The following is a 16,286-nucleotide window of genomic DNA, read 5'->3' as shown; positions in this document are numbered from 1 at the left end:
TTTTCACCAATAATTACGAATAGCTGACACACGGATATAATTGATTTTTCTTCTCTCGTACATACAAGTATCTTTACGTTATTTGTTCCATACGCTTTTAATCGTATAGAATAAAATAGCTTTTAATTTCTGTTTTTCTAATGTTTTTGATATTTCATCTATGTAGTAATAAGTGTCTAACAAAAGCACCAAATATACACATCAAATCCTGGAAAATTCAATCATTGGTTTTGTTATAAAATGTGAAAAATAAAATATACTTTATGCCTTTTTTAGAATTTTTTTAAGTTTTTATTTGGCAAAAACCAGATTTTCGGGATTTCCAAAGTTGTTTTACGCATCATACTATTTTCTAAAATAGGTTGCTAAAAATAGAAGAGAAAACTATAAGAAGTTTCTAGTGCAAAAAATTATGTTTTCGTATTTTTCATTTAATTTTAAAACTTTTAACTTTTCAACTTGACTTATACCCTTTCTTGATAAAATGATTCCAAGAAAATTAACTGTACATATTATTCTAGAATATAAATCCAAATCTAAAAAAATTGACAAATAAGGAATGGAAGGCGATATTTGACAAATACGACATCGAGAAGAAAGGTTCAATATCCGCCACGATATTACAGAAATTATTATACAATGAGTTCAAAGTATTTATCACCATTCGCCATGCACAGTGTTATACAAATGAAATTAATGATCACAGTAATATTAAAAAAAAGCAATGTTATACAAAAAAAATCATTCTACAAATGTCTTAACTGGTTTCAGAAAGCAGTGAAATAGGATGGAATGTGGTGAAAAAAATGAAACCGATAATAACTGTTTTGTCACAGGTTTGTTCAGTTTTTTTGCTACTGTAGAGGCTGATCTATTTATTAAATTTTGCAGTTTTTGTGGTTATTATATTACTGTGTAATATTATAAAATACCCAAGTTTTAAAATTTTCCAGAAATCAACCAACTTTAGAAATTTTAATGATAATGAAAATGTGTTTATAAGATTAATGATGGGAGTAATTAGGTTAAAGTGTTTAAAGGTTGATTCATACTTAGCACTCTAGAATTTTCTTAGTTTTTATGTGTTCAGTCATATTTACCTCATTCCCATTGACCTTAATATTTGTTTTGGTTGTGATTGAAAGTTTAAATATCTAAGTTGATGTGTCGCTCTTGTGTACCATAAACCATACAAATATTTCAAACTTATTAGAAAGTTAATTCTAATTATAAGTTAAGCGAATCATTTTTAACGCTTTTTTAAAATGTCTATCCAAAACTAATTATAGATCAGAAAAAAATCCAAGCAAATTATTCCCAATAAAAAATGTTAACTAGGTATGTAAGTCACCATTTAGATTTCAACTATTAATAGATCACCAGGAAGAGTACAGATTTGAGTGTGGTCTTATATTGTAAAAAAACAATAACTAATGTGTCTCATAAAGAAGAAACTACGACACTTATTAGTGAAACATCCGGTATAATATATTTTTTGCACCCATGCGTTACAAAAAAAAGGTATTAATAATTTGACATAGTTTGTGATTCTTTTTTTTTTTAGAGAGAAAGCCTAGAGGAGTATACGAACTTAATAAAAAGTGAAAATACTTCGTGTGAAAATTTCGTGGTCACAATAAGGAGTAAATTTGAAGAAGTGTTTGAGAACGAGAATGAAGTTTTAGAAGTACTCAAAGTTGTTGGCCATGACGGTAGTAAAAAACTTAACTATTAATTGAATTTATTTTTTAATTATCTTAAAACTGTTTATAGAAAAATTACCAATTAATTCGGCGGACTACCACGAAATACTGAAAATGTTGACGGCTTCACTACGGGTTGGTTGTTATAACTCTAATATTAGTTTTGCTTTATTAGTACGATTCATCATGACACCAGGTGGAAAGATGATATTCAAATTTTGTCCTTAAAAAATGAGCAACAATATTCATTAAAAATATTAAGTAAACATGTTCATCTAACATAAACATATTATAATTTTTAAAATTTGATTTTTATTTTAGTACTTAAATATTTTAATAACATTTTTTTTACCAGAAATCATTAATTTTCGTTTTGTATTTTTTCTCCAGAGCAAACTAATAAGTTTTAAAGTATTCTATAGATGTTTTTACATATATATATATATATAATTTGAATGAAAATTATGCAAATTATGTCATTCAAATTGGCACAGGGGACTGAAAGCGTAAAACATGTTCTTCTAAGATAAAAAAAACTTAATTTTTCAAATTTTATTCTGTGAATCATCGATGAGTAAATAGCTTTTACCTATATCTGACGTCAAGTTTTTCACTCTCATAGCGAATTGTACTTTTATTATTTCATTTGTTTATTTAATACGAGTTTTGCGTTATAATATATAATAGAATAACGTATTTGTTAAAACTTCTAGATGGCACGAATATACTGGCTATATGCTTTTACTAATGGCGCAAATCACAGTAATATTTGAGAACACCATTGTAGTCGTCATTTTTATTGATTAACATTTACATTTTTCCAGACGGCATTTTGAATTATGATTTTCTCAAATATATACGACGCCATAAGCTGTACAGAGATATACCTGATCCTTGCATAATTAAACTCTACAATGACATCAAGAGTATTCGCTTTTGAAAATTAGAATTTTATTTTTTTTTGTTTTTTGCAAGCCAAAAACATATTAAAATTGTTTTCTGATGTTACAATATATTTCTTAAAAAATAATATTAAAGAATACTATAATATTACATTATAATAAAATTATACTTACATTTTAATCAATTGATTATTTAATTTATTTGTAAAATTGCTATAGAATTGATAAATATAATTCGTGTAATGAAATATTTGTTTATATACTTTTTAACTATTCCACTTTACTTTGATGGATACAAATTAGTCCTTTTCTTTACCTTATCGCCTTATATTATGTTAGCAAATAAAAAAGTTTTTAATCAAACCTAATATTAAATAAATAGATCTATTTCGACTTTATAATTTACCTGAAAAAAAAACTTTTTTTCTATTTAAATATCAAAAGCAATTTTATCTGAGCACACGGTAGTGTGCCAGGCCAAGTTCCAGCAATGCCAGTGTATCTTTACTCGAACCAATTCACCCAAATTTTCTAACCCACATATCTCTGTTTCCTCTTAAGATACGTTTTTGAAATTTGTAACATAGCTTGAGTATTTTATTTCATTTATCGGTCATCAAATACACAATATTTTAATAACCGTAATAATATCATTAAGTCTATATAATTAATAAACAACTCTGCTACTAAATGTTTCTCCACGAATCAGGACTTTTAACGTAGTATTAGATGGATTCTAATTATGAACAAAATATACGAATTATATTACAGAATAATAACAATAAAGTCTATAAAATTTACCCAAAAAGTTTGTCTGTTTAAACGGCATAAAAAAAGAGAAAAACAATTAATATCTAAAATATAACAATAAAATAATTCTGTAAACATTCACTGTTTTTTTTTAATTTTATCTCTAAAATGTATAATTTAACCTTTTTTTTTTATAAACAAATCCGTTTTCTGCTAAGGAATTAGTGCTAAAATTTTAAAGAATATATTTATATATTCTTTATCCTTTCTCAAATAGGTATGTTTTAAAACTAAAATGATCTATATTATCTTAATATTTTTTGGACATCTCCAGTAATTGGACAAAAGAAAAACAACATACTTAGGTAAATAAAAATGTCTAAGATCACAATTTTTTATTTAAATTAAGGAAATTTTAAGACTTTACTTTCAATCATAGCAACATAGAAATTTACTCCAAAAAAAGAGTAATTTCAGGTCACAGGACTACAGATTTTATTACAACTGAAAGTGATAAAATCACTTTTAAATAAACGCTTCGATGCGAATCTGTGGATAGTATGTTCAAACTAGTTATAATGGTTTAGAAGATATCATGGGACCAGCAATAATGTACTTAAAATTTAATATTTAGTCTTGTGCAGGGTGGATACGATAAGGGTTGATCGTCTGTCCATAAAAATGTACTGTCATAGTTACCCACATAGCGCAATTAACAATATAATGGAAATATTTTCATTGTCTGTTGACTGTTGATTCACACACACATAGCAACCTAGAAATTGACTACGACCAAAGTGTAAATTTACCCTATTTTTGAGGTTTTCCTCAATAATAAAAAAATTTGACTACAGATTTTTGAGAAAATTATATATGTTATAGTACCTGTTTAGATCTACCTTTGGTCTAACTTTCAGATCTAAATCTCTAAGACTTTGCTTGAAAAAGTGAAATAAAGAAAAAAATGCTATCCCTTCTAAGGGAAAGGGTTTATGATATTTTTTTGGTTTGTTAATGTTTATCGATAGTCATGTGTTTGAAGAACAATTCGTATAATTTTGGAACATTTTCAAATTCAAATTACACTAAAACTTACAATACAAAATATTATCTGAAATGTTAAATGATAAATTTATCATTGGATTTGTTGAATAGGGCCTACGCTTTTCTTTTTAGTCAAAAATTAAAGATGTTTACCTAACATTATTTAAAATTGTAGTTGTTTTCAAAGTAAAAAAAATCTGTTACAATTTATTAATTGGTAAATTCTTGTAGTAGAATGATTTATTACTTTTTAGCTCACTTTTTTACTATATTTTAAAAAGGCATTTTTTTAAAAAGTTACTTTTTTATATTTTTATGAATCTGTTAGTGTTTTTCCTTTCTTTTTTTAGTAAACCAAAATTTTTTAACTACAAATAAAAATGAGGTAAATCAAAACAAAAATACATAAAATAATATAAAAATATATAGTAAGTGTATAATAAGTTTTAGCCCCACGCTAACTTCAGTCTAATTTTCAGACTTTTAGGTCTGAACATTTTACTCGAAAAAGAGGAATAAAGAAAAGTTTCCATCCCGCCTTGGAGAAAGGGTAGGTATATGAAAATTGAAATTGTTTTGGTTGTCAACGTTTGTCGAAAGTACGTTATCGGTTATCTCATAGAAATTTGGAAGTAAAAAAAAGGTGTGGACTTTATAGTTTGTCGTATTTTAGTTACCAAAACTGGAAATACCTATTTTTTTTTTAACTTTTCAGTGCACGTAAAAACATTTTTCACTATAATACCTATATTGTTGAGCTGGCCAAATTCATATTCACAAAATGGTTTCAAAGATTACCATCTTGTTAAATACTCATATTGAATATAATTAATATTGTTTATTTGGGTCATGGATAAGTAATAATTATTATATAACCTTATATGGTAATATATGTGTACACTGATGAAATCATGAGTAATATTTAAGTTGTTTATACAAGGACCAATTACGTCTGTAACCTAGATTGTATAGTATATAAGACATAGTATTAAGGTGTTGGATTTACCATTCTATTACGGCTGCTGTTATAATTGAAACGTACGTTGTATATATATATTATTCTCTATACTGTGTGTGTTTTTATATTTAATAGTATTGTGTTAAACATATTATTGTTGTGTTTTATTTTCTACTTAAATACTAACTTCCACCAAGATATACAGGCGTATATCGCAATAGGTTATGGGCCCAGACACATAGTCTCAGGCACAACAGTGGAGTATCAGAAGGCTAAGTATTTTATGTAGTTAAAATTCACTTATTCCAATTGTTCAGTAAGTACTATTTTTAAGTACGTTATCTTTTAACTATGGACGAGTCACTGAAGATTACAAAGCTGAGTAACTCGGAAGGCTGGACACTTTGGAAGTTTCAAATGAAGGTAATAATTAATTCATTTGAGGTAAGCGGTATAATTACAGGAGATTATAAAAAGCCAGTATATACAATAGCAACCTCCGAGAAAGAAGAGGATGCCAAGAAAAGGTTTCAGTTAGAACGAATAGCGTGGTCAAGGGCTGATAGTAAATGTCAAAGATTAATCGTCACGTCATTGGAAAATGGACCGTTACAATATTTGCTAAATTGTAGTACAGCATATGATATGTGGAACAAATTATTAAGTATCTACGAGCAAAAATCTGAAGCAGGTATACATTTATTACAAAATAAATTTTTCAGTTATGTAAAAGAGCCTACAGATGACATTTCGACGCATATCAGCAAACTACAGAATCTTCAAAACCAACTCGCTCTATCGGGAGAGAAAATCTCTGACAATATGTTGCTAACTAAAATTCTTATGACTTTACCGCCATCTTATAAACATTTTTACAGTGCATGGGACAGTGTACCTCAAGCAAGTAAAAATTTAAATGAACTTACATCTCGGTTGTTAATAGAAGAATCGAGAATGTCTCAAGGAGGTTCAGAAGTTGAAGCAGAGGAATCCAATGCTTTGACTGTCAAAAGATTTCAAAAGAAATTTTTTAAGAAGAATAGTGGTAATGTTGGTAATGAACGTAATTTTAGTAATAATAATACTAAAAAGATAGGTCCTTGTTTTTGGTGCAAGAAACTAGGTCATCTCAAGAAAGACTGCAAGAAGTATCAAAAGTACCAGAAGGATCTGGGTGAGGCGAAATCAGATTCGCCAAGTACAAGTTTAACAGGTCAAGCGTTCTATAGTGAATCTTTGGTTACTGATCGCAAAGAGAATCAATGGTATTTGGATTCAGGAGCTACTGAACACATGACAAGCAACAGAGAGTGGTTTGTGAACTATAAAAAATTCAGATCGCCAGTGGAAATAAGAATTGGCGATGGTACAAATTTACAGGCAGAAGGTTCGGGAAATATTAACATAATATGTTATGTGGGAAATAACATGAATACAAATTATTTGTCTAATGTGTTATATGTACCAAATTTAAAGTATAATTTATTTAGTACGGGCAAAGCATTAGATAAAGGTTTGAAGTTGGAATCAGATAGTAAAAAGTGTATTTTTTTGAAAAACAATAAGGTCGTTTGCACTGGTGAACGCAAAAACGGGTTATACAATATGAACATTGAGATTGTACAACAAATAGCCGACGACATGACATTGACCGAGCAAGGTAACGGACAAATGGAAGTGAATGCGGCAATCGCGGATTCCATTCAACTTTGGCATGAACGACTAGGGCATCAATGTAAACAGTACGTAAAATCTTGTTTGCTAAAACATAATATAAATGTAAGCGGTGATTGGAACCAGTTTTTTTGCGATGATTGTGTTATTGGGAAGCAAACGAGAAAGCCATTTAAGAGTCGTTCGACTACATCGGGTAAAACCGGAGAGTTAATTTATGCAGATTTATGCGGACCGTTTGAAAAAATTTCTCTGGGCGGGTCCCAATATTTTTTATTGTTCAAGGATGATTACACACATTATCGGACGGTCTTTTACTTGAAAAATAAAAATGAGGTCAAAAATAAATTAGAGTTATTTATAAGATCTGTTAAAAATGATTCTGGGAATAAAGTAAAAGCTTTAAGAAGTGATAATGGTTTAGAGTTTGTTTCTAAAGAAGTAACAAGTATTTTGCAGAAATATGGCATTCGACATGAAAAAACAATAGCGTACACACCAGAGCAAAATTCTGGGGCGGAACGTGAAATGAGAACTATTGTGGAAGCAGCACGAACATTACTTCATTCAAAGAAGATGGACTTATCATTTTGGGCAGAAGCAGTTAATACATCAGTGTATGTACTCAATCTTACTGGTAAGAGTACTGTTGAAGGTAAAAGTCCATATGAGCTTTATTTTAATAAAGAACCAGATATAAGGCATTTAAGGGTATTTGGAACAGAAATGTATGTTCATATTCCAAAGGCCAAGAGACGAAAATGGGACGCTAAAAGTAAATTGTGTATTTTTGTCGGATATTCTTTAGATAAACGTGGGTATAGGGCTTATTGTCCAAAAACTAAAACTATAAGAGATTATAGAGATGTTGTGTTTAAAAAAGAAATAAATACTAATGAATTAACATTTAGCGAAAATGTAAGTCAAGATTATAATGTCGACAAGGAAACACCTCAGGCGGTAGAGGTACAACCAGAAAAACAACTCGAAGTCACGCCAACAGAACTACCAAGTTACAATCTTCGCGATCGAGGTCAATTGCGTAAACCGGCCAGATATGCATATATTACGTCGTGTATTACAGAACCGATTAACTATAAAGAAGCAGTGAGCTGTCAGAATAAAAATGATTGGATTTTAGCCATGGACGACGAGATAAATTCATTGCATACTAATGACACCTGGACGTTGGTGCCAATTCCAGAAGGAAAGCAAGTATTAAATAATTCATGGGTTTACAAAATCAAGTACAATGGTAACGGGCAGGTTGATCGATTTAAGGCTCGATTAGTTGTTAACGGGTCTCGACAGATACATGGGATAAATTATAACGAAACATTTTCACCTGTAGTTAGATTTGAATCTATTAGAACAATTTTAGCCATTAGTGCGGCTCAGAAATTGGAATTATGCCAATTTGACATTCGTACAGCATTTCTATATGGTATGTTGGAAGATGAACTGTATATGGAACAACCGATCGGATATGACGACAATTCAGGACGGGTCTGCAAATTACGTAAGTCGTTATATGGATTAAAACAATCTCCACGGTGTTGGAATACACGGTTTAAGAATTTCCTTTTGCAATTCAATTTAAATCAAAGTAAATATGATTCGTGTGTTTTCACTAATCATGATAATAATGAAAAATTGATTTTAGCTATTTTTGTTGATGATGGTCTTATTGCGTCGGACAATAAGACAAAAATACGGGTGTTGTTGTCCAAATTAGAAAAAGAATTTGAAGTTAAACATGGTAGCTTAGATTATTTTCTAGGAATGGGTATTAAGAGATTGGATGATGGATCATTATTTATTAATCAAACTAATTATTCTAGAAATATTATTAAACGATTTAACATGTTAGATGCAAAGGATATCTCATTACCCATTGATAAATCAACGACATTGGATGTTCACACGGATTCGATAGTACTAAAAGAAGGTCAAGTACCGTATCGAGAAGCAGTGGGAAGTTTATTATTCCTGTCACAATTAACAAGACCAGATTTGGCATTTGCAGTTAATTTTGCATCACGATTTTTGACAAAACCAACTAATGCTCATTGGTCGATGGTCAAACGCATTATACGTTACGTTAAACATACAATTGATTATGGATTGGTGTATAAATCTGATAATAATTTAGATTTAAGAATATTTACAGATTCTGATTATGCTGGAGATTTAGAAACAAGGAGATCAACTTCGGGACATCTATTCATGTTGGGTTCATCTACAATATCTTGGCAAGCTCAACGTCAAGCAACGGTCTCTCTTAGCAGTACGGAAGCGGAGTTCATTGCAGCGTCGGACATTACGAAAGGACTAATTTGGTTTAAAAGTTTCTTACGAGAACTCACTAATAATAATATGTATGATAAACCTACATTATTCATTGATAATCAAAGTACCATTCGTTTAGTTAAAAATCCGGAGTTTCATCGAAAAACCAAGCACATCGATGTACGATATCATTTCATTCGTGAAAAATATGAAGAAGGTCAATTCGAAGTTCAATACATAAACACAGAAGAAATGTTGGCAGATATCTTTACAAAAGCACTTCCAAAGGACAGATTTGGGATGATTCGATCAAGCATCGGAATACAGAAGATATCACAGTAGAATAAGTTAATTTAAGGGAATATTAATTAAGGGGGTGTATTGAATATAATTAATATTGTTTATTTGGGTCATGGATAAGTAATAATTATTATATAACCTTATATGGTAATATATGTGTACACTGATGAAATCATGAGTAATATTTAAGTTGTTTATACAAGGACCAATTACGTCTGTAACCTAGATTGTATAGTATATAAGACATAGTATTAAGGTGTTGGATTTACCATTCTATTACGGCTGCTGTTATAATTGAAACGTACGTTGTATATATATATTATTCTCTATACTGTGTGTGTTTTTATATTTAATAGTATTGTGTTAAACATATTATTGTTGTGTTTTATTTTCTACTTAAATACTAACTTCCACCAAGATATACAGGCGTATATCGCAATAACTCAGTTGTACACGCCTCGAGTGTTCGTTAGAAACACCTGCGACTTCGACCAGACCATTTCTTACAATTTTCTAGGACACATTAAGTATGAATATGATTATTTAAACAAATAATTTGTCAAATAAAATTCTCAAACTTTAACATATAGCAAATTTCGTGGTAAGACATTGATTAAAAACAAAGATTGACGACAATTTTTAATACTCATTTCAAAAAATATATAAATATATGGTAAAAATATTTTACAAATACAAAATTAGCTTTCAAATAATTATAATACATTAATAATATTAATAAAACATGACAAACAATCACTAAAAACAAATCTACAGGTCATAGTGGGGTAGGTCAAACTTATATTGAATTTAATAATAATTTTTTAGATTTTTATATAACATTAAATCTTTAAAACATGAAGTGGTTGTGATCATTTGATTAAAAGAAAACAAAATGTATTCAAACTTTACCGGTAGAAACAGTTTTATAAAGTTGTGGGTCACTCGCTTTACACTTTTTATTTACAAATTAATAAATATAAATTATTGATAACGCAAGCATTTGTGTCGTGTGAAATTGGATTGCTCAGAAAATGACTTCGAACACACATTACATTTATGAGGTTTTTCGCCAGTGTGCACCAATTTGTGCCGTCTGAAATTGGATCGATCAGAAAATGACTTTAGACATACATCACATTTATAAGGCTTTTCACCAGAGTGCACACGTGAGTGCTTTGTGAGACTTGTGCTTTCATAAAATGACTTTAAGCAAACGGCACATTTATAAGGCTTTTCTCCGGTGTGCACGCGTTCGTGACATCTGAGAGTGGATTTTACAGAAAATGACTTCAAGCACACATTACATTCATAAAGTTTTTCGCCGGTGTGCACCCGTTTGTGTTTTGTGAGAGCCGTGTTTCCAGAAAATGATTTAAGGCACACATCGCATTTGTAAGGCTTTTCTCCTGTGTGAACGGACCTTTTGTGTATATTAAGGTTTTTTTTTTGTGAATATGACTTCAAACACAAGTTACATTTGAAGGGCTTTTCGCCGGTGTGCACGCGTTCGTGTTCTTTTAAGTGGTATGAACTCTTAAAAAACTTTAAGCACCTATTGCATTTGTAGGGCTTTTCTCCAGTATGCACGCGTTTGTGTTTTGTGAGGTCGTTACTTTGAGAAAATGACTTCAAGCACACATTACATTCATAAAGTTTTTCGCCGGTGTGCACCCGTTTGTGTTTTGTGAGAGCGGTGTTTCCAGAAAATGATTTAAGGCACACATCGCATTTGTAAGGCTTTTCTCCTGTGTGAACGGACCTTTTGTGTATATTAAGGTTGTGTTTTTGTGAATATGACTTCAAACACAAGTTACATTTGAAGGGCTTTTCGCCGGTGTGCACGCGTTCGTGTTGCGTAAGGTGGTGTGTTCGAGAAAATGATTTTGAGCATACAATACATTTATAAGGTTTTTCTCCGGTGTGAATTCGTTTATGTCGCGTGAGGGTAGATTGGAGGGAAAATGATTTTAAGCACGCCGCACATTTGTAGGGTCGGTTTATGTTTGTGTATCCTGCAGTAAACTTATTGGGATTTATAGCGTTTGAATTTTGAGGAGATTGATTCATCGTCGAACTTTTGTGGGATTTCATGATATGTAAAGTTATTTGTTTTTTAGTGTTATATGCCGTTTGTTTATTGTTATCTGTTTCAATCCTAGATTTGAAAAAACAACCAGTAGTTATTTTATTCGCTTCATTTCTCATACGATTGACACCACTAGAACAAAACATTGATGAAAAATTAACAACATTGTATTAAAAAAATATATTTTTCTCACAATTGTATATTTCTTAATATATATTATATTTTGACCAATGTAAACGACTTGAATGTACAAAAAAACCAACTAAATAAATTTAAGTCATCCAGTTAAATAGATGTCGATATTGTCATTTATGTACATTTAATGAAAACGTTTTCTATTTTCAAGAAAACTCTTTCATTCTTATATGTATTTGTTCTCCCGTAGACGAGTCGAGGGCGTCAGTCTACGGGAGAACGCGATACAAGCAACATCGAACCAGATCCTTAAAGATGGACAATGCAAGTGTTTCGAAACGTTAGCGAACCTGTCAAGATATTCAAATGGAAGTGACCGCAAGACGTGTAAATAGTGTAAATATTCAACCATTCAAGTTTTAATAATTTTTTAGTATTCCATTTTTTCAAAAACGATATTATTCTTAAAATTTACACTGTTAATTTAAATGTAAATAAATAGTTGGACCGCGAATTAGACAGTATCTACATAAATAATACGTGTCGTTATGAGTAATAAACTAATATTGTACTTTCATTTTAACGATAAAACTATGAATAATTCAATATATATAAAATAGTACTTACATAAAAGTACTCTCAACGACTTCTTTTACAGCGCTTTTCTGGGTTAATAACTGCGCACTATGTGAATGTGTAATATGTCGGGCAACTTTCTTTTTTGTAGAAAACGACATATTGCATACATCGCATACAAATGACTGAATCTCATCCAAATTACCATTTTTTTCAATTTGAATCGCAGACTCTAAATAATGTCTTTTTACTAGGTCCACTTCTACTTTGACTATTGTTTCGGGGCACGGTTCTCCGACACTGAAAACAATAATATACATACATTTTCTGGAAATTAAAGTTTGGTTTAGTGCATACAATAAAATCAAGTGGAGGTTCGTATGGTTGCTTGTAAAAATAAGCGCAACCGAATGGTCGTAAGAGATATCAATTCAACACAGAATTGTTGATGCGCAGGATATTATATTCTGTAATCTATAAGGTTATAAATGTTTTATGTGATAGATTGGAATTTTTTGTATATGTACTCTGCCAATATTTGTATCATTGAAATACATGGGGTGTGTCAGTATTTTATACTATTATTATTTATTTATTTTTACAAACAAAAATTTTAACAAGTTTTACAATATAGTCGGCAACGTCATTGCAGGCGAGCAGGCTAAAATTGGCATAGCAAGTACTGAGGCAACTAAACTCATTATAACGTATGATGATATTAAAATACAGATTGAAGAAATAACTAACAACGGATGGTCAAAGATTTGGAGACAAGAAAAAAATAAACTTGGAGAAATTTAATGTTCAACCAACAAGTCAATGCACAATTTACAGCGAAAAGAAGAGTTGACCAAAAACGCATTGAGAATAGGACATACGGCTCTAACTCATGGTTATCGTATGGGAAAGAGAGAAGCCGCAATATGCGAGACATGTGATACCACAGTAACCGCCTAACATCTACCCAAACGCCCAAAAATATCAGCTAGTCATCAAACTACCTTAACAACTGAACGAGTATTTAGGACCAAAGTGACATAATTATATGTAAATAGTTTTTTAACACAATAAAATCATTTAGTAATTAGTAATTAATGATTCTGTAACTAATAGCCTTTGTCGTCTATGTTAAATGAAGATTAATAAAAAACAAACTAATCATAGCTTAAAAAAAAGGAAATATTAATACAAAAAAAATGTATATATTTGTGTTCTGTTACAGATGATACAAAAAATTAACTAAAAATTATAGGATTTTTACAGGTGGCCAAATATTTGTATTAATTAATAACATACACTTAAAATTGTATACTATAAATTATATTACTTGTATGCATTCCTGTCAATCGTTTTTTGATGCTCTTTCAATTGCTCATTATTTTCTTGAATTTCAATTATGGATTTGTAGTAAAAATCATCTGTCTCACCTTCTTCAATTTTAATTCTTGGCACGTCTCCTGTTTCATTAAGTCTATAAACACAACGAACATTTTTAAAACATGAGGTTGTTAATTTACAATGTTTTTTTAGTAACCTTTAAGTTTTAGCCTTATCCAGCATAACTTTAACTTTACTAAAGTATTAAAGTTATTTAATAATTTTCTCTAAATGGTTAAGTATTTAATAATTAATAGCTCATCTGTTGCACCTCCGTTTACTGAGATGACTTAACTTAAGTATCAAATAAAATAATAAAATTAAATAAACCAAACTGTTCTTTTTCCCGTTTCGCTTATTGCCATTTTTGCAGAATGTATATTGTAAAATAATATATATTTCCTAAAGCAGATAGTACGGAAAAGTAAACACTAAACACTTTTGTAGTATTAGTAATTCCAAATAATATATCTGATCGGCACCGAACCGGACCAAATATAAAATCTGTATATGATCCGTGCTTTTTTAGTTGGGTCAGGGTCTGCTTGGGACTACACTGATTAGGTAAGGTTAGGTAAAAAAAAAAACACACACTATTAGTGTTTACACCAATTTTATGTGACACAACATTAGAATGTTATGTAAAATAATTATAATATAACAATAACAGTTTTGCACCGGGACCTTTTTCAACAAAATTTCATACACATAGTTATTCGCCATGGAATGCCTATCAATACCTTATCTATTACCTATTATTATTGTTATTGCTATTTTTTACAAAATGTACTTCAAATTCTTTAATTATAAATCACATTACTTATATGCATCTCCGTCAATATTTTCTTGAGGTTTGTTGTTGGTCGTCAGATCACTTTTATATAATTTTTCAATGTTTTCCGGTTTTGTTTTTTCCATTAAGGCTTCGGTAAGTTGTTCTTTCGTATCCTCATTTTCTTCCTCTATTTTGATCACAGTCTCGCAGCAATAATCATCCATTTTAATTTTAATTCTTAGCTAGTTTCTCACTTCTTTGACTCTAGAATACAAATTATATTTTCAAAAATGAAGATAGGAACTTATAACTAGTCTATCAAAATGACATTAGCCGCCTGAGTGTAAGCATATTCAAATGAAACGTGTGAGGCTAAAAAAGCTCCAGAGGTTTAACCAATGAAACGCATTACTAGAAGCAAGTCTATGCTGATCCCGTAACAGGAAACAATGGTTAAAATATTAGAAAATGTTATTAGTTATAACCAGTTTAAAATAAAGCATACTTTTTAAATAAAATACTATTCAGTATTCTTACTAACGCAAATAAAGAAATAAGAACTTAATCACATATTTACTCAACCAAAAACTTAAAATTTGTTCCCCTATTGCCCTAAATAGTGATGTAAAAGTAATTTTTATTTTCTGGGAAATAACAAAGAGGATATTTTCAAATATGAGCATAGTAACACATAATTAATATTTTTAAATTACTATAGCTTGAGATAAAGCGTATTTAAATAAATCAGATTCAGAAGTTTTAGAAAAAAAAGTTCTAGAGACCAGCAACATTTTTCTATTGGTTGACTAACTGGATAAGATTCTTCTTGAAAACCAATGAATAGAAAACATTATCAGTTAATTAATTAAGCACCTGCTAAGCTGTGTAAACTAGACTTGTTATTATCCCTACTTTCATTGATAGCGCTTTTTGTGCTATAAGTCTTTAGTTAAAATGTAAATGTATGTATATAATTTAACTTGTTTAACAAAATACATAATATCAAACACGTCGTATACTGTAGATAAATAACTAATAAATTCATTGGAATAAATAAAATGTATATATTAATTGTAAATGTTTGTCGGTACTTACTATTATTCCTATTAAGAGGCCGTTTCCATGGACGCAAAACACAGTTATAAAATGTACACACTTAATAATATTATTCTTTTTAGCAGTATTTTAGAAGTAAACACACAACATCTATGAAAATTACAAAAAACAATAAGGATGGCTTTAGGTGAGAAATAAAAAAAAATTACAAACAATAATCTACTTGATAATGATGTTTATGCGTGTGAGACAAATGATAACAGCGCGGCGGCCGTCGATTGGCTGGAGGTAGAACGCAGTGAAGGTAAATACATTTTCCATCACCATTAATTGTATATTGGAAATAGTCAATTTAAATAAGATCAACTTGTGGTATTATTATATAATTATGAGGAAACCCTATCCACAATGAAATATACTTATAAACGTACACGCGTGTACTATGTAGCCATCTATAGCGTTAAGCTGACCATAATCAGATTCACAAAATAGTATTAAGGATTACTTGTTAACAATTAAAATGTACACACCTTATTTTTTTGTTGGATACACCCGTGGCCTCGTCCAAAGCATTTATTTAATTTTTCTAAGACGCGTCATAAATGTATCGATAAAAAAAGGTTTCCATACATATCTCAAGATGCTATGAACCTAGGCTGAC

At 30.0% G+C, this 16,286-nt stretch overlaps 3 protein-coding genes across 3 annotated transcripts; 2 read left to right on the top strand and 1 right to left on the bottom strand.

Annotated features, from left to right (window-relative positions):
* Positions 1-560: 560 nt before the first annotated feature.
* Positions 561-2,643, top strand: LOC126837494 (uncharacterized). The gene is made up of 6 exons (XM_050571411.1): positions 561-705; positions 772-836; positions 1,565-1,712; positions 1,774-1,838; positions 2,417-2,465; positions 2,528-2,643. Exons 2-6 carry the CDS (start codon positions 807-809, stop codon positions 2,641-2,643), a joined length of 408 nt encoding a protein of 135 aa, XP_050427368.1. The 5' UTR covers positions 561-705; positions 772-806.
* A 3,359-nt stretch (positions 2,644-6,002) lies between these two features.
* On the top strand, positions 6,003-7,843 carry LOC126837493 (uncharacterized). The gene is made up of 5 exons (XM_050571410.1): positions 6,003-6,048; positions 6,301-6,411; positions 6,454-6,744; positions 7,426-7,759; positions 7,840-7,843. The coding sequence occupies exons 1-5, from the start codon at positions 6,003-6,005 to the stop codon at positions 7,841-7,843; spliced, it is 786 nt and encodes a 261-aa protein (XP_050427367.1).
* A 2,567-nt stretch (positions 7,844-10,410) lies between these two features.
* LOC126837499 (zinc finger protein 883-like) lies at positions 10,411-15,965 on the bottom strand. Its single transcript, XM_050571418.1, has 5 exons — positions 15,665-15,965; positions 14,615-14,833; positions 13,745-13,888; positions 12,469-12,717; positions 10,411-11,838 (listed from the first exon to the last, which is right to left on the bottom strand). The coding sequence occupies exons 2-5, from the start codon at positions 14,791-14,793 to the stop codon at positions 10,602-10,604; spliced, it is 1,809 nt and encodes a 602-aa protein (XP_050427375.1). The 5' UTR covers positions 14,794-14,833; positions 15,665-15,965; the 3' UTR covers positions 10,411-10,601.
* Between the last annotated feature and the right edge of the window lie 321 nt (positions 15,966-16,286).

Source organism: Adelges cooleyi, unplaced genomic scaffold, assembly GCF_023614345.1.
Source record: "Adelges cooleyi isolate 19-005CV unplaced genomic scaffold, UGA_ACOO_1.1 ACOO_flye_CR_arks_rails_tigmint_CR_PRNA_25, whole genome shotgun sequence".
In the NCBI taxonomy this organism is placed as follows: domain Eukaryota; kingdom Metazoa; phylum Arthropoda; class Insecta; order Hemiptera; family Adelgidae; genus Adelges; species Adelges cooleyi.
The sequence above is the reverse complement of the archived record's forward strand: the minus strand, read 5'-3'. Positions and strand labels throughout refer to the sequence as shown.